General features: G+C 38.0%; 2 protein-coding genes and 2 long non-coding RNA genes across 5 annotated transcripts; 3 read left to right on the forward strand and 1 right to left on the reverse strand.

Annotated features, from left to right (window-relative positions):
* The first annotated feature begins 1806 nt into the window (after positions 1–1806).
* LOC111320889 (MICAL-like protein 1) lies at positions 1807–6114 on the forward strand. The gene is made up of 5 exons (XM_022923624.2): positions 1807–2136; positions 3382–3430; positions 3672–3816; positions 4087–4119; positions 5101–6114. The coding sequence occupies exons 1-5, from the start codon at positions 1961–1963 to the stop codon at positions 5268–5270; spliced, it is 573 nt and encodes a 190-aa protein (XP_022779359.1). The 5' UTR covers positions 1807–1960; the 3' UTR covers positions 5271–6114.
* Positions 5711–7760, reverse strand: LOC148718363 (uncharacterized). The gene is made up of 2 exons (XR_015993950.1): positions 7697–7760; positions 5711–6834 (listed from the first exon to the last, which is right to left on the reverse strand). It is a non-coding gene; the product is annotated as an uncharacterized LOC148718363 (long non-coding RNA).
* Positions 6361–18511, forward strand: LOC111320841 (aspartyl aminopeptidase). Of its 2 annotated transcripts, XM_022923546.2 has the most exons (17): positions 6361–6437; positions 7730–7808; positions 8987–9075; positions 9606–9719; positions 10521–10646; positions 11531–11655; positions 12253–12352; positions 12481–12588; positions 13390–13467; positions 13733–13813; positions 13950–14019; positions 14157–14244; positions 14728–14767; positions 15324–15425; positions 15568–15649; positions 16421–16506; positions 16658–18511. In XM_022923546.2, exons 1-17 carry the CDS (start codon positions 6426–6428, stop codon positions 16709–16711), a joined length of 1434 nt encoding a protein of 477 aa, XP_022779281.2. In that variant the 5' UTR covers positions 6361–6425; the 3' UTR covers positions 16712–18511. The 2 variants fall into 2 exon arrangements, with proteins under 2 accessions (XP_022779281.2, XP_088597026.1); XM_088740900.1 differs by lacking the exon at positions 13733–13813.
* LOC148718364 (uncharacterized) lies at positions 18275–24976 on the forward strand. Its single transcript, XR_015993949.1, has 4 exons — positions 18275–18394; positions 21250–21319; positions 21979–22220; positions 23234–24976. It is a non-coding gene; the product is annotated as an uncharacterized LOC148718364 (long non-coding RNA).
* The last annotated feature ends 898 nt before the right edge of the window (positions 24977–25874 follow it).

Raw genomic sequence — 25874 nt, forward strand, 5'->3', positions numbered from 1 at the left:
GAAAGAGATTCTTGCGGTTTCGAGAGCGCGCGGGAGCGAAAAAAGGGGCAAAAATAGTGAAGATTGTTGGAAAGGAAAATGAGGAATAGGAATAGTTTCTAATTTCCCTTGCTCCTCCTCTGAAGCTAAACCATAGAGTGACCCTTTTACTTCTCGTGAACTTGGCTACGGGCATCAAGTTAACTTGACGGTAGAGTTGGCGATGAGTTGTTAATTGCCGATCGTGCCATCACGAACTCAGACTTGCTCGGACCTAATCTTAGAAATAATCGATTCCAGATTAGTGTTCGACCTCGCAAGATTTTCCTGATTTCCGGGGCGTAAGATTAACGTAAAATTATCTCATTCGTTGTCATCTCTAATCATTTTTCAAAAAAAGTCGGTAAGATCAACACTTTCAGCTCTCTTTTTCTCTTTCTTCGTTTACAATCCTCTCAGCCTAATGTTGTACAACACAGAATCATTTGAGTGTGTAACTATTCTCGCCAGGTATATTCTAACATTGCTAATGAAGGCTGTTTACAAAAAAAAAACATTTTTATGAATATCAACAGCATCTGGATGAAATGAAACACTGAAGCTGTTCTGTTGCCAAACCCTCACTTTGTAGCCTTACAAATAATTCATTCCAGATCTGCGCTACTACTTGTACGTAAGAGTTTTCGGATTTCCGGGGCGTCAGAAGTCACGTAAAATAACTTCGTCAGTTGTGGGCTTTTGAGCTGGTAACGAAACTGGAAATAAGCACAAACAGTTTCCGATGGATTTTCCTGATTTTGCACTCCATATAATGCATTCTATGAAACACTCGTGTTTGCGTCCAATGTAGAAAAAAAAGTAACATTTTTTTGCTATAACGGTTAGTACATGAAATCATTCAATGAATCTTTGCCATCTTAATCTAATCAATATTGGTAACTCGTGTTTCGCTGGTCAAACCTGCATTCACAGTTTGTTTTCGCATTATCGAAAAGTTCAGGAATATTTGAGCGGTTTACACTTAGTTCGATTTCAATTTTTGCAGGCAGGTTGCCAATAATTCTCAGGACAAGTTTGAGTCGATGAAGAAGTAAGAAAAAGTCTTCGCACTGCAACGAAAGTTACTATACGTCAGTTTCATTTTAACAATTTTACATAAATTTCCAAACTCGAACCTTGGGAGTTGTATCGGATTTTCTCCGACGTAAAAAGCTCACTGAGTGAAAACACTCTAGGCAATGTGGAAATTTGTAGGTTTCACGGAGACTTTCCATACATTCCCGTACGTGCCACTAATATTCCTGGTTGGCCTTTTCGTCGAGATTCAAGTTATCAGTTATTGCAATCATCTTTTTTTTATCATTTCAAAAGTCTGCTGTTTGATATCACAAGATTTAATGGATGTTGTTGTTTCCTTCTTTCTACTCCGTTCAAGGCTATGCCTGTTATGCGTAAGAGTTTTTAAACTAGTGTTATATGCTGTCAACATGTTTTATCTGTCAGCATGTTAGTAGGGCTGTTAGTATCGCATTAGCAATTGTATTTACAGCTTTAATTTAGATGCAGTCTTGTAATTACTTGATATTCTATGACCCTCAAAACAACTGATATCGGGCACTTCAAAGTTGTTGTTCTGTATCGCCAACTAACCAAAGATTGATTGAGATAAATGAGTTCTCCAGACCACCTTATAGTAATTATAAAATAGACCGCGAATATAGCTGTTTTATTGGCAACGCACACGCGTGCCGTTGATAATTGACACCCACAGGAAAGCGATAATGAAACCGCATCAACGCTGACCTCACTTTAGAGATCTGAAAAAGCCTGCTTATGACAAACTTCCGTCATATTACCATAACGAAACCAAGTGAAGTAGGCAAAATTTCTTCAGTCAGCATCTTGACGTTACGACAGACCTTAGAAACACTAAACTTTTGCGCAAAGTATTGTTTTGAAAATTACATTTATTGATCGCGCCATGTCCACAAGGCAGGCTGCAAGATCACGAAATTTAAAAGGAAAAGAAGCTCTGTTGGAATGGTGTAAACAACAAACCTACAGTTACAAAGGCGTCAGAGTGATTAATTTAACTTCTTCGTGGAGGGATGGCTTGGCATTTTGCGCGCTCCTACACAAATACGATCCTGAACTGATGTGAGTATTCAAAATTGCAGCCACTCTCTCTCTCTCTCCCCTTCTGTTCCTTTTTGTTGGTGAGTTACAGGAGGTTGTTTATAGCTGGGACTCTTTGAAAAGGTCTAACAAATATCAGTCTTTTCTTTACGCAATTGAGAACGAAGATTTTCACCCGAGGAGAGGGAAGTTGGAGTTAATTTACCATATCACGGGAAAGTTTTGGTTTATGCACTTTTTACTACGCCACTTTTGACAGTATTTGAAAATATAATTAACTTTTGATATTTTGTGAGAAAAATTAAGACAATGACGAGGTGATATTTAACAGGAAGACAGAGGAGATTCTTGGAAACTTCAGTATTTTGTATCAAGGACTTCTGCTTTCTTAAGCATTTTTACATCATATGTGTGTGCCATATGCAATGCCAACGCGACATGTTGTAACAGTACGGAAAACTTTCTAATCTTCATAATCCCCTGAAGTGAACCAAAACTTATATATGTAAATTGACTGTCGGTGGTCACCAAGCGAGGCGAGAGATTTTACAAAGAGGCACGTATTATTGCAAAAGTGGCTAAAGTGTCTCTAGATTATTGGATTATATAAGTATAGATTTTAAAGACGACTGACAACCACGAACCGCAAATGTGCAACGTGTTCATCTTACAGACATCCACTAAATCTTAAAATGGGACAAGTTTTACTACCGTCTCAACGTACGAGTTATCTTCCAGCGTGTGTCTTCTATGTTAAAGTTTAGTGGAAACATTTACAATATTGATAAACGTCGAACAAATAGAGCGTCATTAATTGCAGCCATCGCAACAAGAATGTTAAGGCTAGAGAAGCTTTATCATATAAAAAATTAAACTAATACTCCTGGTTTGAGATTGATCGTAGCCCTTTATAATAACCTAAATCACCTTCTTTCTTTATGTCTTTGACCTTGACTTTCAGCTTTTAAATGCACAAGTGAATTGAAATTAACACTTAGACTTAGGGGTATGGGCGTACTTTCGACTTCGAACTAAATAGCATATTGGAATCAAACAATCGATGGATACTTGATGTCAATAAATGTTTTATATGAGGTTGGAGCTGAATGGCTTGTATCAGTGAAAAAATAAACAATACTTCGATTAAAGACATATGCATTGTTTAGCGTTAACATGACGAGGGTTTCTAAGAAGTCAGTTGGACGAGTTATGGTTTGCGGGTTGCTTCCACAGAGTTGATTCTAGTGATTTTCTTTCATTTTGCAGCAAATTTGACGAACTCTCTAAGGAAGACGCCTTGAAAAACAATGAATTGGTAAGTTTTGATTTGGGTCAAAATGAGAATCCTCTAAAGAGAGGGATAGTTATAGTTTGTGATATATGTAACTGATCTCTATGTTTATTTTCAAGTCTCTCCAAGAGCACGGTAGAAAGTATATCATAATTTGAGAAAAACAGAGAAAGCCAGGACGATGAAATGAAAGAACTTACTTTAATCAAAGAGCATATGGCCTTGCGTTTTCGTCGAATTGTGAAAAATAAGTTTTATATTTCAGGCTTTCAAAGTGGCCGAGGAAAAACTCAAAGTTCCAGCTCTTTTGGAAGCGAGTGACCTGGTATCAATGGAAGAGATCGACGAGTTGAGCGTGATGACGTATCTGTCCATGCTGTACAAGCGAATTAAAAAAAATTCCGCGCCTGGTGAGTCGTTGATATTCCTGCCTAAGCCTGATTCTCAGAGGTGATATTCTTCTGACCATACACGTTTGAGAAATTTAACAAAGGAACTGTTGTTCTTTGCCGTGTTCAGTGAAGTAATTTTGAAGTCGCGCGCCAAATGTGAACAGTGAACAATCGTCTTAGTAGGCGCCTTTTCTTTCACTTGCACTGTGGAACGTTTAGCGTTTTGTTTATTTAGGAAAATGTCACTTTTTCAAATAATAGTGATATGCATTTTTTCTTATGCCATAGCCCCCAGAATTCCCGCTGCTAATTCCGCTACAGGTATGTAGAATTCATTAAGTTCTATAAACTATAAGTAATGACAAGACTTCTGCAACTGACATCAAACACGAACTGTCCAAAACTTTGATAATGCTCAAATTTCAGTCTAAACTAATCCAGCTGAGTCCTATAACAAGTGAAAAAAAAAAACCTGCAGACCACATGTTATAGACTGAAAAGAGAAGTAAAATGAACTTCGTTTCGGTGCATCATGTCTGTCGAGGTTTAAATCACAAGCTGTTATACAGAACAACTTGGCATCACTGCTGATAGGTCTTATCTTTACGATAATGCGCCCATTGTCACACTTGTGTCCAGTGGGTGTCACTGATGTCGTCCCACGAGCAGAAATTTGATCATTTAGTCTCAACGAACGTGCTGCCAAACAGTATCTCCTCAGGGTATATCTTTCTCCCTAAAAGCTTCTTGAGGACCCCTCTGTGTTATGACGTCATTTGCCTTTTCCTCGTTGCCAGTTTCGTCCGTGCGTATCCTTTGATCTCGGTGCCTTAGGAAAATTTCTTAATAAAACTGCGTATTGCGTACCCTGCTTGTAAATTTTTGGCTAAAATTGACCGCAGTTCTGATGTACATACTGTAAACCCACTATTTGCTCCTCAGACATTCCCTTTTTCTGGGTGTTTTTAGTCAAGTCGTTCCTTGTTTACTGGCTGAGCTTATCACGTTTCATATAACGGTTGCCACAGATTTCAAATTATCCCCTACCCCTTCCCCCAAAATTCATTTCGTCAGGCCTCCTTGACAGCTCAGTTCACCGCTACCCATTTATACCCCTGGGTAGAGAGAGAGGCATGGTGCGAGTAAAGTGTCTTGTTCAGTCTTCGAGCTTCCAGCTGGGCTCCAGCCCAGGCCTCGATGTCCAATGCGCTACGACTCCGTATCCCTACCGTTGTTTAGTTGTTTCTGTTGTCAAAAATATTTTGTATCACGAATTAAAAATTCAATTTTTGTCTGTTTTAGGCCCAACGAGGAGAACCCTTTTTGACGTCTTGAAAGATGAGAACAACTTCACTGAGCGTTTTGACAAACGGAAAAACCGTCTCAGTTCCGGAGAAAAAGACAACTTCTTTAAAAAATCAGTGCCAAAGGAAACTACCTTAAGAGAACTGCAACGGGAAAACCACGTCTAAATTGTGGATAAATAATGTCTCCCTTTATCAGACAGGTAGACATTTCAAAACATTCAAATTTATCTTTCGCTATAGTTTGTGTCGAAATGACTAAAGTTGTATCGAAACGACAGACTTGTCGATGTATCGAAACAACCAGACTTCGATTTAACGGTGCAGAGTTATAGTGCTTTTATTTTGATCATCTTTTGACGGAAGATCTTACGTATGGTATTAGCTTGATCATGAAAAATTGATAGTAAAAGAAAAAATCTTGTCATCATTCACTCAGCATTTCAGCTCATGAGTTATCTTTATTACAATTTTCATTGTATGCAGACAGAGGCTTTACCCCTTTACTCCCATTTCTCCTTACTGATTTTCATACAATTCTAATGATGTTAGTTCAGAGAATCTGGTATTGGATCAACTAATAATCCATTAGTTGGCATTTTTCTTTATTCTCATCACTTGTCTGCTTGATATTGTATTGATATTGTAAGGAGAAATTCTGTCTTGGTCACTCATGGGAGATAAAGGGTTAAAGGATATATTATCAGCTGAAAAGAAAGAAAATAATGAATAGGTAGAATTCACACAGAGCAATTAACAGCAAGAAAAGGCAACCAGCTTAAGGGCAACTGTAATATCAAGCTAAATAACATGGGTTTTTTTCATTTGTTCCTTCTCATTCGTGTTACGCATTCAGTTACCATCCTAGAATATGAAAATAACAAATTATAAAGTATGTATAGATATATGGAGTATTATGCAATCAAGTGTAGAATTATAAAAAAATATATATCTGTCATAAAATATAAAAATATGAGAGGTCTTCAAATAAAACTGAATCGCTTCACATTTCCTTTTTGGTTGTACTTCCTTGTTTTACATGGGTTGATTTTAAAATTTTGACGTTTATTTCCGTGGCTGGATTGCTGTTCAGAATGATCAATAATTTTACTCACCTCTTGAAATTTTTAAAGTTTGGCCTTTTTTAAATTTTGTCTAATGTATCAGTTTTATTTTATTTTATTTTTTTCCCACGCTGTTTATTTTTGGACCTCAAATCACTTACGCTTTCAGTTTTATTTTCCATTTCTGACTTTCGGTTTGCTATAGCCTTCCCTACCCCACTCCCAAGGGGGGTGCACACAACTTAGCTGAAAATCCAAGATGGCTGTTCAGGTGAGGATTTTAGAAATCCTGCGGTATTCAGCCATGAATTATACACCAATCCCGCACAAATCAGAAACAGACACAAAATTCTCTGTAATTAATTTACCGCTCGACCTTTCTGTCGGTAATATGTGCATAACTCTGTCTCAAAATTCATTTTATAGAGAACGCAGAGTAGCGATGCATCATTAATTACTTTCGTCTTAACTTCCGGCGTGGTTTCATTTCGGTTACGTTTACATCACTTTCCTTGCGATATCTACAAAAGACATAATCGCAAGCAATGAATTCCAGAATTTTTCAGAGTATCTCTGGCGTGAGACATTTGCAGATTGCAATCTTGTTACCTGGAGATGTGTTTTTGAATGTTGGATCAACAATGATGAAGTTGTAATTAGGGCTTCACCTACAAGAAAGAGAAACTAGAATTTATTGATTGTGTTATATATTATAATAATAAGCTCCATAAGCGAAATATATGATAAGCGGGAACACATTTATTTTATCTTTGTTGTGGGATATTAAGATAGGTAACTTAGTGCATCAATATCTTTGGTCTGTTTTCAGAATTATATAATGAGAGAAGTTTCGTTTATATATTTATTCATTTTTTTTTTCAATTAATTCTTGAAATTGAATAAGATTTTGTCTGTTTGGATATTGAGGACAGAAGTTAACTCCTCACACCTTGACATCAATATATGCATATTCTCTACACCATCCCTTATACATTTGCGATAGTTTTGACAAGGAGAATTTGTTAAACAATCGGAGCTTCTTAAGTTTGCAGTCAATTTTCCCTTGTATTCATGCCCTCATTATGTGATTCAGGGCTGATACTGTAAGAAAAAAGTAGATGCTAATCACGCAGGTTAGCAGTCAAAGGGTTAAGACACAGTTTCAATTAATTCTGGGGCCTGTTTCTCCAAGGTTCCAGTAGCTTTATGGGTCTGTTAAGCTGTTCTGTTTCTTTCAAGATGGCCTTTCAACATTTTGAAAATTCAACGATAAATTTATCAGCTAAAGAAACAAAATGGACTGGTTGGGGTGCCAGAACCTGCCCGTCTATTCTTAAAAATTGGATTTTAATAAGAGGCTTCTGGCCCTTCTGGGACTTTCGAGAAATGGACCCTGATACTAACATTCTGCAATTCTTCTTAATGTATAGTATGGTTGTACATGTAGATACCGCTCATGAGCTGTAACTCTTTCCTGGATGAAAATTTCATCCTGTATCTTCAAAATGTCAGAAGAAGTGAAGGTCTTACCAAAATATTTTTCTGCTTTTTGTTTTATGGTAGGCATCCTCTCTTGATGTAATAAAATCTGCAGCAAAGAAGTTCATTGATTTTGTGAACAATGGTCCATCACCATATCATGGTATGTTTTATCATTCTAGCTTTAGTGCCTACAATTTCTTGAAATCGTTTCCTTTTTCTTCATCGTTTTAAACTCATAAGCAAACAATCTCACTGCTTGATAAAGAATAGCAGGATACTGCAGTTGCCTGTCAAAATTAACTGATAATTTGGTAATATCAACTAAGTTGAAATTGTAAATTAGCCACCATAAAGAGTTAAAAAGCTGATGTTTCGAGTGTTAGCCCTTCATCAGAGCAATTGGAAATTTAGTTAATATCAACTTAGTTGATATTACCAAATTTACCTTGTTACCCCCACCAACGCTGCATATATACATACATACATACTTTAATTGATAAGTAGGTTGCAAAAAGGCAGCCAGAGGCTGATGTGGACCTACTATTACAAATAATTACAAAAATAATACAAGCATTGATAATAAAAATTTACAAATGTGATAATAAATTAAATTAAATGAATTAAATATTATCTTAAATGAAATTATAATATTCTGCTAATCAAAAGTTAAAACAAACTCTTTGGATTTCTTTGTAATAACTACAGCTTCTTTATTAAAATAATGAAAACGCATTCAGATCGACATGTAATTTTCTAATAGTGTTTTTGAAACTGGCTAGGTTCTCTTGAACTTAAGCAATTTTGTTGACAAAGTTCCAAATAACAGGTCCTCTATACCGTAAGGTGTTCCTGCCCACTTCAGAGTTGGGTCTGGGTATAGTCCTCTGTTAAACAGCATGTAGAGGTCTGCCAGAGGCATTCTTTGAAAAAGGGTCCCCAAACAAAAAGGACAGTGAGTCAAAATAAACCTTGTGTATGAATAAAAAGAACAAATTTCTTGTAAAAATAGGATATTGGAGGCCAGCTAGAATTCAAGAGACATTCAGCATCAGATAAAGATGAATCAAGGTTGTAAATAATTTTTGCTGCTCTGGAATGGACTGTATATCCAAGTGGGAAAGTAGGGTTGTGGAATAGTTTCCCCAAGACAGGATGCCGTATGTAACACTTGGAATAATTGTTTTAAATCTCTGCTAATGTCTCTACAGGAAGATACTTCATTCACAGTACCAGAGTTTCTTTAGATACTAATACTCCCTTTCCTCGACTGCATGATAGCCTGGCTCAATATTAACAAAGTTATTTTGACATGATAATAGCTGGAATCTTTTGTTTTAGTTGTCAATGAGTGTAGAAAGGTGTTGTCAGCAGCAGGATTTAAGGAGCTCAAGGAAAAAGATCACTGGGAAATCAAGCCTTCTGACAAGGTCAGGAATGAGAGTCAGTGCTGTATACTTAACTTTAAAAGGTTGCTGTTTGAACAAGACCCAAAATCACAAAATGGTTGCCAGAAATGAAAATTCTTTAGTGTGGGAAATCACATGTGCACTTAAATTGGTCACTTCTGTTGTCTTTGAAATGAGTAATATAGCCTCCAGTTGTCTTGGAAAGATCACAAACCTTCCAAGGCTTGATGCTTGCATGGACAACTAAGGTACAGATTGAAGTTTAACTGCTGCAATACACCATTATTTTGCAAAAGAAAATGAGTAAACATCGTTTGCTTAAAGTAAATTGATATAATTATACAATTTAATACAATGTACAGGAAACCAAAACAGATGATCACCTATGTTGCAAATTTATTGCCAATTGTTTTTTGTTTTTCTTACCATGGTGACCAAAACAGTGGCAGCTAGCTTGGCTATGAGCGCTATATTACCAAAATTCTTACCTTGTTCAAAAACTTGCCTGCAATATTGACCCATCTTTCATGTTATTTCTTTGCTTCATGTAGTGTTTTGTGACAAGGAACCAGTCAACAATCATTGCATTTGCTGTTGGTGGGAAGTATGTTCCTGGTAATGGTTTCAGCATTGTGGGAGCTCATACTGATAGTCCCTGTCTCAAGGTATCTAGAAAATAAGTAAAAATGTATTAATTAGAAATAGTTACTGTTATAATCATTTATTTATTTATTTGATGTTTAATGTTTTGATAATTAAGTTAAGGGGTAAATCAAGTTCTAACATGACAAAGATTTGTGGTAATACCATAGCTGTGAAAGCTATTATAGCCCATTTCTGAATAAATACCTTTCACATGTTTTTCAAAGCAAGTCTCAGTGCTCATCCTATCACATGATAATAAGTTTTCATTCACATGCACACAAGCAAGTTCACTGTAAGAATTGGTGACAGAATCATGTTCGGGTCCCAATGTATTGTGAAAGGAATTTAAAGCATAGACATAAGGCCTGTTCCATGTATCGGAAAAATGTTCAAAAAGCAGGGAGGATGGAATTTGGTTTAAAAATTGTCAAAATCAGACATTTAAGAAACTACCAGGTACTTTAAACCTATTATTAAAAATGAATCTTCAAAAACAGAACTTTAAGTTGTTAAAAATACAGTCAGTTTCTTCATATTGAGAAATGAAGGCACAATATAGGGAACAGTGAATGGTAAGGGAATATGATTTCCTCATCTGAATAAAGTAAAACTCAGGTCTTCAGAATTTTGGGGAGGATTCTGTGAACACTAGCCTGAGATTTCTGTGATATTTTCTATGCCATGATAAAACCCCCGTCAGGTGTTAGGTATTTAAAGAAATGCAATAGTGAATTGGTTGAAAGAACAGGAGATTGGGCAGCAGAGAAAATGACTCTGGTGCAAAATCTTTTTATCTCAGTCTATACTTTATATCGGAACAGGTGAAGCCAAACTCCAAAAAGAGCAACAACGGTTATCAACAGGTTGGAGTGGAGTGCTATGGAGGTGGAATATGGGCTACTTGGTTTGATAGGGATTTGAAATTGGCTGGCAGAGTCATGATTAAGGTAATGGTATTTATTTCCAATGTTAGATCCTATCTTAACCCATTAATGGCCGCAGCTTTTGTGGAAAACTGTGTTTTGAAGCTAGTCGAGCAGATTTCGGGTCACTGTTGTGGTTTTATAAGCTCAAACTTACCAAAAACCACTTGACAGCTCGTGCACTCGACGGCCTTTCGATCCAAATGCAAAATGGTGGCCTGAAAATCTCGGGCATGCGCAGAGAGCAAAATTTCGACATAGTTTATGGGTTGAAAAGTCATGCCCCACTTACGACTTCTACTTTTCTCTCTTTCTCCTGCCCTTTTTTTCCCCTCTCCTTGCCTAAAGTTTCTCCTCACTTGCTGGAAATTGAGTAGGCTTCATTTTGGTGTAGAGATTTTTCAGAAACTACTCATTATTTTCAAAGCACATGCTCAGAAAGGTAGGTGGGTAGTGAAACACGATCTTCGTGCAGATTTTCAGGTCAAAGTGACACGGTTTTTTGGCTATTTCTCCAATCTCCTCCACTCAATTGCGCTCATTCTGGTATCGTCTGTAAGATATTTTCAACCTGTTCAAGTAGCTACTCGAATTCGTGCTCCAGGGTTAAAAGTGATGACGTCACAGGGCGTAGCAAGGGTGTGGGTCCCCATGGGCGCATACGGGCGCACTGGACGTTAATAGGTTAAGACAGCTAAAAAGAGAAATGGATGAAAATCTAAGAATACAGTTACATTATATATTAATTGCTTGGCACACAGGCAAGTTTAGACTAATGGTTAATTGCAATTAACTTCCAGGTGTTAGATTATGTTTATCACACTTAGGGCATTTGAACCAAATTTGACTCCACCTGATTACATATTAATTATTTTCTTAATTCTTCCCGATTCAAATTGATCAAACAGAAAGGTGATAGATTGCAGCACCATTTGGTTCACATTGACAGACCAATCATGCGTGTTCCACATCTGGCAATCCATCTGCAGCGTGACATTAATGACAAGTTCTCACCAAATAAAGAAACTCACATGTGAGTAACTACACACCACAGGAAGCCCAAGTCCAATATGGGAGTATCCAGATAACATTGTTGTAACACAACACCAGATGAGCACAGATCCAAATAGCAGAAAAAGTGATAGTTTTAAGCAACCAAAGACTGTGATATTAACCATTTTAACTAAGAAATTGTCCTTACAACAGATCCACTCTACAACTGTTTAGTGATTTAACCAACAGTTTTTCTGGTTTAATAGAAAAATCCGAGCCCCAGATGGGACTTGAACCCATGACCCTCCATGATCTAGTCGGATGCTCTAACCACTGAGCTACTGGAGACTCTATGGTGAGCAAGGGTCAATTTGTGGGTCTGGACTGGAACCGCAATGCGCTGCTGCACAGCCAAGTATCGGTCAGCACCTGTGAAACTCACAGCATCACGCTGTCACATTAAGTTTTTCTGGTTGATTTAAAAAAAGTTCAAATTCTAGAAATACTGTAAATATGTTTACTTGATGAGCAGATTTAATTAGTACACACAAAGTCATGAAGTACATGATCAATACTTTAACTGTAAATTAATTTCTATTTGAACAAACTTAATTGAGTTTTCTTTCTCCTATTCCAGAACACCCATCTTATCAACTTGTGTATACGAAAGTCTGGTGAATAAGCCAGCCAGTGAAAATGGCAACATTGCTAAAGAACCTAAGGAAAAAAAGTCAAGGGTGAGTAATTTTTACACAAAATGATGGCAGATGGTAAGAAGAATTACTAATAAGATCTTGGAAGTGAAAAGGTTAAAATATTTATTCATTTTATTTTTAGCACTGAATTTATTGATTTAATTCTTTAGAGCAATTCTCATCAGTCAACTCTGGTCAAACTCCTAACAGAGGAGTTGAAATGTGAACAAGATCATATCATAGACTTTGACTTGCACCTGGCCGATACCCAGCCTGCTGTGAGTATGTTCTTTCATCGCTCATGTGGAGTTAGTTAAGAAGAGCACAGTGTTAAAAGCCTCTAAACAGCTGAGAGCAATTAGCATTGAATTTCTCCTTACAATATCACAAATTAAGGTCACAAGAAGAAAGGAATTGATCACAGACAAAAAAAGGTAATTGATTGTCAAATAAAATCTCCTTGTCAGCTGATACATGTGAGGTGAAGCAGCAGTATGAGCCTCAGCTTCACTTAAGAATGTTGACGGTTACTTTTCATGTTCAAAGTAGAATGTTTAATAAAGCCTGTCCACACATTTATGTAGGGGTTGTGTCCAGATGCTGATGTGATAATGGAGCAGGAGACAATCTCGTTAATCAGTAGGATCATGGCGTTCATTAGAATTCTTTGCGCTACGTGATCCTTTTGTGCTATTTGCGATCGACCATTTTCGTATATATTAGTTATAGTTTAGTATTCTGTTCGTATTCAGTTTTCTTCATTCCTCGGAGAGTGTGGTTCGCTTAAGGTTTGGTCTTGTAATCGAGTGAAATAGAATAAAATGTTTTTCTGGTGAACAATAATTACATGTATTGTGACTGGTGGGTGCGAATAACAAAGGTGCAAATGTTGAGGTGCCAATTGCAATAGTTGTGCAACAAGGAACACAGAAATTTTTAAAGTAAAACCCCCTCCTCCCCCCTTCTCCCTCATTTTTCCTGAGTCTGTGATCAATCTTAGCTAGACCACCTGATTTTGCATTTTAATTATGATTTGTTTGAATGGGTTCTTTTAATATTTTTTATTCTTTTTCTCTCAGACATTGGGTGGTGCACTGGAGGAGTTTATCTTCTCACCAAGATTGGACAACCAAGTCAGCTGTTTTTGTGCCTTGCAGGTAGAGTGAGTTTTTGAGTAAGAGCTACATGTAGAGAATATTCCATTCAGAAAACCAAGAAACTGTGCAATTCTAACATATTGATCCACTTTTATGACTTTCATGAAGGTGGCTCAAATTGGCTTTATTTTTAACCACTAGCTTTTTGGTGGGTTGGGTGATTTAACTACACTAGGTGTGTAACATATCAAAAACCATTTAGAGTCATCTTAATTTCAAACTTGAGTTGTCCTTATTTCCAAATGTGTACTCCTTTAACTTCTAGGGTCTTGTTCAATCTCTGGAAAGTTCATCTTTAGCTTCAGATCCCAACATCCGAATCATAGCATTGTATGACAATGAAGAGGTACATAAACAAGGAAGTGTATGTTTATGACATCAAAGAAAAGTGATCTAATGCCAGTTCATCAATCCAGTTTTAAGTTATGTCCATCACTGCACATTCAGCATATACTAATTTACCAAAAATGTTCTGATGATAGGTTGGTTCTGAGAGCGCACAAGGAGCAGGGTCAATGCTCACGGAGCACATTCTGCGTCGGCTGTCAGCAGGTCAGTTGTTGTAAACTTTATCACATCAATTTTAGATGTGAACCTTGTAGAGGCCTACTTACTATAGTCTATGTGGCTAAGTGATAAAGCACTGGAGCTTTTAAAGCTATCATAATTATGTTTTTCTTGAATCCTAGGTGGGACAGCAACTAGTTTTGAGGAAGCAATACCCAAGTCATTTCTTCTCAGTGCAGACCAAGCTCATGCAGTCCACCCAAACTATGCGTATGTATCCTAAATTGAAAAGCCTTAGTTTACACCCTTCTCTATACATTTCCTTAAAGACAAGAAAAATTTGTTAACCAATCAAGAGTTTCTTTAATTGGCAATCATCTCCTTTTAAATTTCGTGACTTGTGACCTTGGTGTGTGATTCAGGAGTGATATCATGTGGAGAAATTAGATGCCACATTTGTGGTCACTGGCAGGGATCAAAGAGGTCAAAGGTCTCTTAGAGTGCTTTATGTCTGACTGGTGCATGAGGTTCCAGATAGCATGTAAGTTGGCATTAATATGACAAAATGTGTATGAGAGCCATGTAAGCTGTTTTAATATTACATAATATGCTTTTGGACATTGTGGAAGACAAAAAGTATTAATTTTATCAGAAATTACTTTCAATACTGTAGTTAAATCTTCTTATCAGGTGGAAGGCCAGCATTTTAGGTGTTGGGCATCAACAAGTGGTTTTTCTTATTTTCTGTTGTAGAGAAAAACATGAGGAGAACCACAAACCTGCTCTTCACAAGGTGAGGCCTTGACCGAAAATAACTCAAACTAAATTAAAATATTTGAGATATTATACACCTACTCTTGTTAGTTGATAGGTGTTCATATGAAAGGAGTTAGACATATTTGTGACATCACACTCTTTGTACTTTCTGAGAAATATTTTATACAACCAACTTTTATAGAACTTTTTCCCTGTTTACGTAGCCTCATCTAAACATTTAGCGATTGGGAGAATTTGAGAAAGTTATGCAGACCCTCCACCACACGGAGGAGTATGCACAGCTTGTTCAAATTCTCTCAACAACCCTTATGTTTAGCTGCAATTGTAAAAGAAAACTTCTCTGCAGAGTAATCAGTTAGGAACATGTGGTGTGGTTTTGGCTGGGATCAAAAGTTGTGTTGTCTAATTAATTGAAAGTATTTTTACTTCCCTTTTTCCTAGAAGCAATTTAATTTTTGACATGTAAATTAAATGTTCAACTTTCGTTCTTCTCTCACACTGACAGGGCTATGCTAAATCATATTTAATGTCATGGCCTTATTGTCCTATGCAAATCATTTACTTTTTTTCAGGGTCCAGTAATAAAAATTAATAGTAATCAACGATATGCAACAACAGCACTGTCCTCTAGCATTTTAAGGCTGATTGCAGAGAAGAATGAGGTGTCATTGCAGGTAAAACTTAGAATAGGGATGTGTTACAGCAAACAATACCCACAATTAGTTACCTCTGCTTGAACTTCTGCAAGCACCACCCATAAGTTTTAACTTTGGTAACATTTTGATTTTATTCCATTGTAACTAATTTTTATTTCAGGAAGTGTGTGTGCGGAATGATTCCCCTTGTGGAACTACAATAGGACCCATCCTGTCTGCTAAGCTTGGATTATTAACCTTGGGTAATTGAATTTGATTGTATGTAAAAACTAGTGGTGTATAAATGCCTGTTATCCACTAAAGACCAGGGTTTCAATAAAAATTGTTTACCTGAGGTCTATGGTGAGATGTAAGACCTCTCACCACCATCTGTGACCACTCACAGAAAAACGTACACTAACGGCTTTCCGTGTTCAAACGGCTTTCCCTTTACAAGCCATTTGTCAGCCGTTCAGAAAAAAAATCTGTGCTGCATGCGAGCAGGCCATTGGATTTTGCCTAATGAGGACGTGGCCTATTGCACCAATGGCAGCCACAGTGGGAAAATGTTAAAACCTCTGCAAAATCCTTATTTTTATTTTTCTAATTGGTTACTGTTTAAGTTGATGTTTTTCAATCATTTCAATAGGTATCTGCTCCCAAACTCAATATTGTGCATTGCATCCTTACCTCAATCATTATCAAAGACTGTTCAGGTGTTATGAATTTTGACCAGGCAACCGAAGCATCATTGTCAGAAGTTTACTAAACAGTTCCCTAACAGATTCATGCATAATTTCTCAAAGAATTATGGATAATTGGAATAATTTCTCGACCCGAGAAAAATTATAAAGAGTGGAATAAGGGAGTTTTCAAAAATTGGTATGAAGCATGAAGTTTTTACCGAAGTAAGCGGGTGGTTTATTCAGTGCCATCATGGATTAGGCTATAGACCCATATATAAATAATCAATAAATAACAAGCTGGATTTATTTTGAGTGTTGAAAACTCATATTTCCATGATCGTTTTTTAGACCTTGGTGGTCCCCAGCTAGCAATGCACTCCATCCGAGAAATGTGCTGTTCTTCCATCGTACATCAAGAGACACAACTATTCAAGGTGACAATGTCTTTGCCTAGTAGGGCAGTCATATGATGAGGTTACGTGATGACTCACGCAACACTTTCTTACGCTTAAGAGAGAGGTTGTACGTGACTTTTGCGCACAGTGTTTTTCCTCAGCAATTAAAGGGTTGTTTTTTTTGTTGCAGAGTTTCTTTGAGACACTTCCAACAGTACTGGATTCCATCACAGGAGCTGACTAAAGTCAAGCCAGCAGTGTTCTTGAGTTTCATTTTGCTTGAATCTTCTCCCCAATCTCTGTCTGAATTATTTTTGCCCACGTCTCCAAGGTGTTCTCGGAATCGGTCACTAATTTATTCGTGCTTTTCTCGTTGCCATGTTCCCACCAATAACGTAGCTCCATTTTCTGCCTTTAAAAGCACACAACCCACAATTCCTCTATTCGCTCCGACGAAGGGCTAACGCTCGAAACGTCAGCTTTTGTAATCGTTACGGTGGCCAATTTACCATTTCAACTTTGTTGATATATCCAGTTTAAGACTAGGTTTATTAGGGATGGTTCTCGCTAGTTTAAACTTTGTTCATGTTGGACATACCTGTCTCACTTAAAAAATTTAATAATAGTTCTCGGGGACCTTTAACGTTAGGGTATCGTATTTAAACAGAATTTTAAAGGTGTAAAATTGAAGTTCAGTGACATTTAACAATTAAAAGATTGGTAACGTAAGTAAATATACCAAAAAGATCTTTCGATCGATCGGTACCCTTCCGAAATTTTTAAAAAATATGCCATTCTTGTGTTTTTATGAGTGCTAACAAGATCAGGCGACTTGACTTTAGTTTTGGGCGACATGATTTCAGGCGAGAGGACTCGGGCGACTTGACCGGTTACCAGGTTACCAGCCAAATGATAGCGGCGCTGATAACCTTAAAAGAGAAGTGGAAGCAGTTTTTAATGATGGTCCTCTCCTACAATTGTTTCCTCTAGACGAGAAGCGTTTCAACTCAGCAAAATATCGTCATGATGATCGACTGCTTTGCGTTTGATGGTTAGCAGTCTAACAGAAACATCATAACAACGAAACAATCCAATTAAGCCGGGCATGCCGAGCATTTTTTTAATTCGAACGGACACACTGCAGAGCACTAAAGGGAGCGAAGTAAGAAGTGTGGGTAAAGAAAGTAACTTATTTAGGTTGATTGTTTAATCTTTTTATAATACCGCGCTATTCTGCATTAAAAAAAAAAAAGTAAGAATCTCAAGGGACTTGATATTCCATGGACCATGGACCCAGTCCAAAGACTCAGCCTACCCCGAGTCTCCTACGGCTAAGTGGTAAAGCACTTGAAGTACTGTTTGGGGCTGCATCGGTGGGAGTAACGAAATAATTTGGATATATCAACAACGTTGAAATGGCATTAACACCAGCTTGAAATACTGGTCGGAAGTTGGAAGGTTCGACTCCTTCAGGAAGCACTCAGAGTTCCATTTCTCCGAGTTTCTCAACCTTGTCACTGAAATATTTTAGCGTCGCTCAAAATAATTTGGTAATACTTAAACACCTCTTTCTTGCTGGGACAAGAACAGTAACACTAGCTTTCAACATTGAAAAGGAATCAAAAACATGGTATGGGAACGTAACTGCAGTTGAAAAAGAGATGTGGATCAAAATAGCTTCTGGAGTGCTTACAGTACAGATGAAACGCAAAATTAAAGCGATATTTTAGATGGCTGAGTTGTTCAACACAATATTTGTTATTCTTACTTTTCTTTCATGAGAGGAGGCTTCCACAACGCAAGAACCACCACATATTTACAAGGACCCGAGTGACTGGGTCTCATCATCACCCGAAAGCGAAAGCTTTGAGAGGGAAAATTCCCTTCTGTTGTTCCGATGGCAACTGATCAATATCCAGCTACTTGGGTATGGATGAACGAGTTTTTGACCAAAATATAGTGGGCCCAAGAGCGGTTGTGAAAATATCTTTTGTTTTTGTGCATTTTTAATTTACATGGGTCAAATAAAAATGCTAAACATTAACTTGTTTATAAAAATACAAAAATAGAGCTAAAACCTAACACTTATTTCTGTATATGTGCACGATCCTTCGCAGTAAAGCACTATTTAAGCAATAGTGAAAATCAGACCTGAAAAAAATTCAGGCCTGTACGGGATTCGAACCACTGACCTCTGCGATACTAGTGCAGCGCTCTACCAATTGAGCTAACAAGCCAACTGGGAGCAGGCCATCAAATTAATTCGACATAAACCCGTAGATGATAAATCAAACAACAAACATATGTATGAAATACATATATATGAACTGCAGTTATGAAACGTATATGTGCACGATCCTTCGCAGTAAAGCACTATTTAAGCAATAGTGAAAATCAGACCTGAAAAAAAAAAAAAAAAAAAAATTCAGGCCTGTACGGGATTCGAACCACTGACCTCTGCGATACTAGTGCAGCGCTCTAGGTCAGTGGTTCGAATCCCGTAAAGGCCTGAATTTTTTTCAGGTCTGATTTTCACTATTGCTTAAATAGTGCTTTACTGCGAAGGATCGTGCACATATACGTTTCATAACCGCAGTTTATATATATGTATTTCATACATATGTTTGTTGTTTGATTTATCATCTACGGGTTTATGTCGAATTAATTTGATGGCCTGCTCCCAGTTGGCTTGTTAGCTCAATTGGTAGAGCGCTGCACTAGTATCGCAGAGGTCAATAGTTCGAATCCCGTAAAGGCCTGAATTTTTTTCAGGTCTGATTTTCACTATTGCTTAAATAGTACTTTACTGCGAAGGATCGTGCACATATACGTTTCATAACCGCAGTTCATATATATGTATTTCATACATATGTTTGTTGTTTGATTTATCATCTACGGGTTTATGTCGAATTAATTTGATGGCCTGCTCCCAGTTGGCTTGTTAGCTCAATTGGTAGAGCGCTGCACTAGTATCGCAGAGGTCAGTGGTTCGAATCCCGTACAGGCCTGAATTTTTTTCAGGTCTGATTTTCACTATTGCTTAAATAGTGCTTTACTGCGAAGGATCGTGCACATATACGTTTCATAACCGCAGTTCATATGTATTTCATACATATGTTTGTTGTTTGACTTATTTCTGTGTTGTGCGGAAATGCGGAAATATTCTTCACTTTGTTCTCTAAACATTTCCTAAGGTGCTGACAAGGAGAATTTTTCAACACTCAAGAGTTCCTTTAGTTTGTGATCATTTCTGTTATTCTCAGAATCTTAATGGTTTATTCACCATTGATACTGTGAGGAGATACTAGATGTCAATCGCTCTTAGAGGTTAAAAAGTTGAGGCATTTTTAAAAGGTACACAGCTAGTCTTAGTGTTTCATTTATTTTGTAACAACACCTCAGCGATATAGTATCCTGTGAGGCGGCTACAAAAAAAAAAAAAACAGGCCAAAATACAGCCCGATATGAAACCAAGACTCTTGGAGTTTTCAAAACCACTCAACGTTGTTCATAAATAAATATTATAAAGTCTTACGTCTTAGACTGTACTCTTACCTATGGTAGCTCCGATATCAGAATCAAATGTGTCATCAGTGAGCTTTAGAAGCAGGTTGTGATTAGAAGTAGATAGCATTCAAATAAAGAAGTTCACGACAACGACACTGATTGTGCGGTTGAGATCGACAGCGAATTGTCACACGAAAGACTACGGCAAAACAACTCGAGGATAAATCGGTTTACCTACACTAAGTGTAGCCGCACCCTGTAGCCATAATGTCCTGTTGAGTGAGCGTAACGATAGAATACGAACGACCTCTAAGCCTACAACAAAATCTGCCGGGTTTTACCCGATATTCCTCACTCTTGGCTTTTGTTTGTTTTAGAACATATTCGTTCGTTCAACGGTCAGTGAAGCTTTCTTCGGATTGCTCCCATCGTTACTCGGAATTAGCACGTGATCACACTGTTTCCCGGTGCTACTTATTGTCTGTTTCGAAGTACTACAGAAGAGGATAAACATCTCACCATCATTTCAAGGTGGCACGTGAAAAAACAAAGCTCTGCTTTGCACAGAAATGTCTTAAGAAGTGCGATCGGCGCATCATGAAAGCTTAAAGGAAAAATGATTTCTGTGAAGAGCGGAACATTTTACGGTTTGAATCAACAAATTTTTCCCGGTGGATCCGAAGATATCATTTTTTCAGTTCTCATAGTAATTTCACAGTGGTGTCTCCGGTACGTAATTGAAAAAAAGGACTTTTGCTCGCAGAAATATCTCAATAGGTTTGATTTGCACATCGTGGAAACTTTGAAGGAAAATTTTATTCATTCGAAGAGATAGCATGTTACCATTTCAATCGGCGACCGATACTCAGAGGAGCCGCTAAATTTGCAAGGCGAGCAAGGTTCGAATGCGATTGGGTGACCCTATTCGATGGAATAGTGGAACGGTGGAATGGCGAAATATCCTACAACGCGGAATGTCTTGCTATATGAAAAAAAGGTCTCACAAACATGGAATTGCGATGAAATAAAAGAGTGCTTTATAATCAAGAGGAAGAATAAAAATTGAAATTAAAAGAAGCCTAGTTTAATCATTATGGAAGCCCAGAGTATAGACCCATCGAGGAACGACGAGGCTCTTGAGCTGGCCCCAAGAAGATATCCTTTCTATTACTATTACTCAAGTATACTTTGAATTGGATCAACCAATAATCCCCTAGTTCATATTTTTCTTTATTCTCATGGCTTGTCTGCTTGATATTGTATTGATATTGAAAGGAGAATTTCTGTCTTGGTCACTCATGGGAGTTAAAGAGTTTAAAAGAAGGAAACAGCCTGAGTGGAGTGGGTAAGTTTTCTGGATCAATCACAGAGTTAAGTCAAGCAAAACCATTGCAATCTTAAATTGCTTCGGACATTTAATTGAAATCGTTCTTAAACACAAATTCGACAAACTGAGAGGTCCCCTGAAGTCTGTCGTGGTGACGTTTCTCCACCTTCGACCTTTATATCAAACTGGAAATCAAACTGGCCGAATATTACTTTAGATAGACATGCATCCCTCAAAGAATATGCCTTCAATCAGCCCCGTTTTCTGGGGTCCTCCAGGAAAGAAGAAAGAGGATTGTGGGAAAGAGATTTGCCAATGAAAAAGTTCTTTGATGAGAAGGGGAGGGAAAAGGAATTGAGTAGTCACGGCGTCAGAATTATGTGTGGGGCGTAGGGATCTATAGGAGGTTTACAACGGGCATCTTTCATGAGCGAGAAAATGAAAAAGGAGAGACTTGGCATGGCATAAGCACCTCATGGGAGGGGGTACTCCATATACAGCCCATATAAAGGGCTCTGCTTATAAGAAGTGGGGGTACCTTCTCTACAGCACGAAATGCTCTTCCGTTTTCTACACAAAATTCCGGAGGAATTGAAACCAAGGACTCGGCTTAGTGTCCCAGAGGAGAGTAAGCACTGACAATGGTATCCATTATTTCTTATTTTCTTTCTTTCCAGGCTCGTCTCAAATCTTCGAACCGGAGGCAACTGACACGCGTAGTTTGGGAGCGCGAAGTGTGACGTGTAGAGAGAAAGCGAAATGAAGTCTCCTCCCTCCTCCTTACCTTTGCCCCTCTCTCCCCACTTAAGTACCGCGCACATTTTGGAACAACTGGTGACGAGTCAGCCCTTGTTTGGTTCTAGCGTGCAAAGTCCATTTTCAGTGTAATCTTTACTTCGGCTAAATCCGTCTTCATCAAGTACAATAAGAAATTGCATTAGTTGAAATTTTTACAAAGTTAAATTTGTATGACCGGAAATACGTTGGAGCTAACTTGGTAAACAATATAGAAACAAAGAAAAAGTGGGATACTATTACATGAAATAAAGTGGCAATTAGCTCTTGTGTTTCTTCTTCTGCGTTGACCCCCAGCTTGGATTATCGGACCTATTGCAAATGGAAAAATAAAGTAGACTCTCTTACACCAGCAGTATAACCTTAAACGGTTTTTTATTAGGACTTAACTTTCTACAGCTATCTTCCTTTTTTAACGAGGGATGGGTGGTAAGAACTCTTATATTGTCTTTTGACGTCGCTATGACGATGAGTTGTCACGCCAATGAAAGAAAATACCTAAAAATTGAATTAACGTTAACTTTCAAAGACGTTTTTTGTGGTAAGATAGGAACTCCAGGTCACTAAACCGTTTATAACGTAGGTTATTGTCACTAGTCGCAATCCGAACATAGTTACATCCAAATTCTGTTTTTGATCAATAGCAAGAAGCTCTTGCGTTACTAATAACTCAGATTACGGTGCACAGGCCCCGAGTGATTGTTAGCAGCTGCGACCTTAGTGTGTCCAGGTCCAAGCTTTTTCAGACGAATGGCCAGTGCACGATCATGGTAATCTTTTGCCTGACTCACGTTACCCGGCTTTTTGTGTACACAACCCAGGTTACCGTAAGAAGCTGCGACGTTAACATATTCAGATCCACGCTTTTTCAGACAAATGGCTAGTGCACGACCATGATAATCTTTGTCTGACTCCCGTCACCCAGCTTTTTTAGTACAGAACCCAGGTTACCGTAAGAAGCTGCGACGTCAATATGCTCAGATTAAAGCATTTTCAAACGAATGGCCAGTGCACGATCACAATATTCTTTTACCTGACTCGGGTCACCCACCTTTTTTGTATAGAACCCAGCAGTGAGCACCTCTGTATCTTGAAATGACTCATCTCTTTGTCTTGAATTTCTTTATCCACACTTAGGATGAAGTCTTTAATGATATTAAGACTTACTGATTGAGGTGCACACAGACACAGGAAATAAAAGACGAGATGTACAATTTTGTAGATGCCATGGCTGTTTCTACTACCAATGTTGTTGCTTTGTTCGTGGATTTTGGATAGCTTGGGTTGACTTCAGCAAGAAAGGTCTCCATGGCCGCTGATTTCTTTGGCTTGCTGCAAGTTTTTAAAGAGATTCTTTCCAGCTAAATTTCGATGTCTGTCCAGCTTCTCTTACATAAGTGGCAGCACTTGCTAATTAAGGGGGGAGGCTGGTAGTCCAACGCCTGAGCAACTTTCATGTTCATCCCTTTGTCCTGAGAGATTCTCCAATAAACAACTGACATCATCAAGATACATTCCTGGGCTAAGGCTGTGAATACAATCCGAGAAAAGAATGGCTTAGAACAGTATTTTACAATCCTAATCAGCTCCGTTTCCACCGATCATGGTTTCAAGGAGATGCGCATTTCTTTTTGGATTTCGGGCTGATTCCTCGTTTTTTAAAATCCACTCCATTTCTAGCTTTATCTTTCCATTCTCCCGACGGTGTCGCAAAGTAGCGATTATCCCATTCTTGTTTAAAGATAATTCGCAGACCCTCGGTTAAGAAATCAGTGACAACGTAACAAATCCTGTAGTAGTTGAGCTGTTCTTTGTTGTATTCCACTTCGGTTGTGGTATTTAGCGAAAGCTACCATTAAAAGGATCATAACAAGAAAGAAAGCTTTCTTATTACCCAGTCAAAACCTATCTACCTCAGTCTTTATATGGCTTGTGGTTGACACTCGTAGGCGTTGCGTAAGGTTTTGCTAGCGCCGTGTTGCCAATGACAATCTGTACGATATCATCACATGGTGGGGACTGGTGAAAAGTAGATAGTAAATTACATACCTGCTGGCTGCAAGTTGCATAGGTTTCATATTTCTCCTTTGCACTACAGAAGACTCAGAATGTGTTCAGACCGTTTGAAGAACAGAACAAATCTCTAAAGCCCGAAAACACGTATCTCTCTTTATTCACTACGCCGTATTAGTTTTCACTTTCCTCTTCTAGAGAGCTTTATCTGCTGCGAAGTTTTATTGTCTTATACTATTTATCTAATTTCTCAGGTTAACACTTGTAGAGTTAGTAAATAATTCACTTTTCGGCTTATGGAAATGGAGGGGGGCATTAGAGCCCATTGGAAACCGCAAAACCGTAGAAAAAATCATCCAAAACCGAAAAACCGAAATAAAAATCGATCAAAACCGAAAACCGCATCCAAAACTGTCAAAACCGATACATTTTCACATCCCAGTTATGAAAACCCTGATCGATCCGATACATTGGTGACAAGTCGAGCATACAGAGTAAACTACACTAATCTCATTACAGTATTTATGAATGCCACGGACTTGGCATTCGTACCTTCTAGTATCTGCTTAAATTATAGGCTTTATTTCAGCTGCTCCCTCGAGGTCCAATAAGAGTGAAGCGCCTTGAAACGCTCTTTTTTCCTTTTTCGTAACTTCCCCGCCATGGAACAGACGCTCATGGTAATTAATCATGACCTTCCTCACCGATCGCGAATTTCCAATTTATCATAAGTGTAGATATCGCGTATTCTAAGTGTATAAGGACTGTAAGTCTTCTTTAAGTCTGTATCGTCCTAAACGAGCCATATATTATATAAATATAACAGGGGCGTAGGGTGAGATTTCGAAGGTGTATGCACAGCGCGGAAATTGGGAGCGTCGAAGGCGCCCCAAACTAGGAGGTCTGGAGGCACGCCCCCCCAGAAAATTTTGAAATTTAGGGACTCGAAAATGCCATTTCGGACTATTTCCGCGAACTTTTTTTTTATAAATAAATGCCACGGAAAATGCAGTAGTTAGTTGTTTATTTTACCCATCTCTAGAGTTTTAAAGCTAAAAGGGTTGTTGGCTTCCTAAAATATCTAGAGAGTTAACAAGTCTAGGAAGCCAAAGACAGTTTCTTGTCGTTTATGGATTAATGAAAAAGGCACTGGAAAAACAAACACGCGCTGGTATGATTCGAAATTTAAAATCGGCCCTATTTTATGGTAACCGTGACAAATGCTATAAGGGAATAAAAAAAAATTCTTTCCAGATCTCAGGTGTACGCACGGGCGTACGTGCGTATATGGACGCTACGCCCCTGTTTAGGATATAGCGACTAAGCTATTGTAATGTAAATAATTACATTGGTACGATTGACTTACCAAACACTGTTTTTATGTTTGTGCAAGCTTCTCTCTTCCTATTTTACTTTGCATCTAAACTAGTTTTTCTTTGTACAATTCTCGCCGCCTTTCCCCTCTTAGTAAAAAAAACGCGACACAATCCACAATTAATTTGAGTATATCAACAAAATTGAAATGGTAAATTGGTCACTGTTACGATTATAAAAGCTGACGTTTCGAGCGTTAGCCCTTTGTCGGGGCGAATAGAGGAATTGTGGGTTGTGTATGCTTTTAAAGGCAGAAAAAGGTGCTACGTGATTGGCGGGAACATGGCAACGAGAAAAACACAAATAAATTAGTGGAATGAAAAGCGTTCGTCGATGCCTATGGAGTGAGGATGAGCGAGAGAAAGCAACCGAGCAACCGAGAAAGATGGTC

The sequence above is a fragment of the Stylophora pistillata genome, chromosome 12, assembly GCF_964205215.1.
Source record: "Stylophora pistillata chromosome 12, jaStyPist1.2, whole genome shotgun sequence".
Lineage (NCBI taxonomy): Eukaryota > Metazoa > Cnidaria > Anthozoa > Scleractinia > Pocilloporidae > Stylophora > Stylophora pistillata.

Excerpts from the sequence above, each read along its gene's own strand:
- LOC111320889 (XM_022923624.2), top strand. The coding sequence starts at position 1,961 with ATGTCCACAAGGCAGGCTGCAAGATCACGAAATTTAAAAGGAAAAGAA. Across the intron at positions 3,431-3,671 it reads CCTTGAAAAACAATGAATTG|GCTTTCAAAGTGGCCGAGGA; the intron begins GTAAGTTTTGAT and ends TTTATATTTCAG. Across the intron at positions 4,120-5,100 it reads CGCTGCTAATTCCGCTACAG|GCCCAACGAGGAGAACCCTT; the intron begins GTATGTAGAATT and ends TGTCTGTTTTAG.
- LOC111320841 (XM_022923546.2), top strand. Across the intron at positions 7,809-8,986 it reads TGGTCCATCACCATATCATG|TTGTCAATGAGTGTAGAAAG; the intron begins GTATGTTTTATC and ends CTTTTGTTTTAG. Across the intron at positions 16,507-16,657 it reads AAGAGACACAACTATTCAAG|AGTTTCTTTGAGACACTTCC; the intron begins GTGACAATGTCT and ends TTTTTGTTGCAG.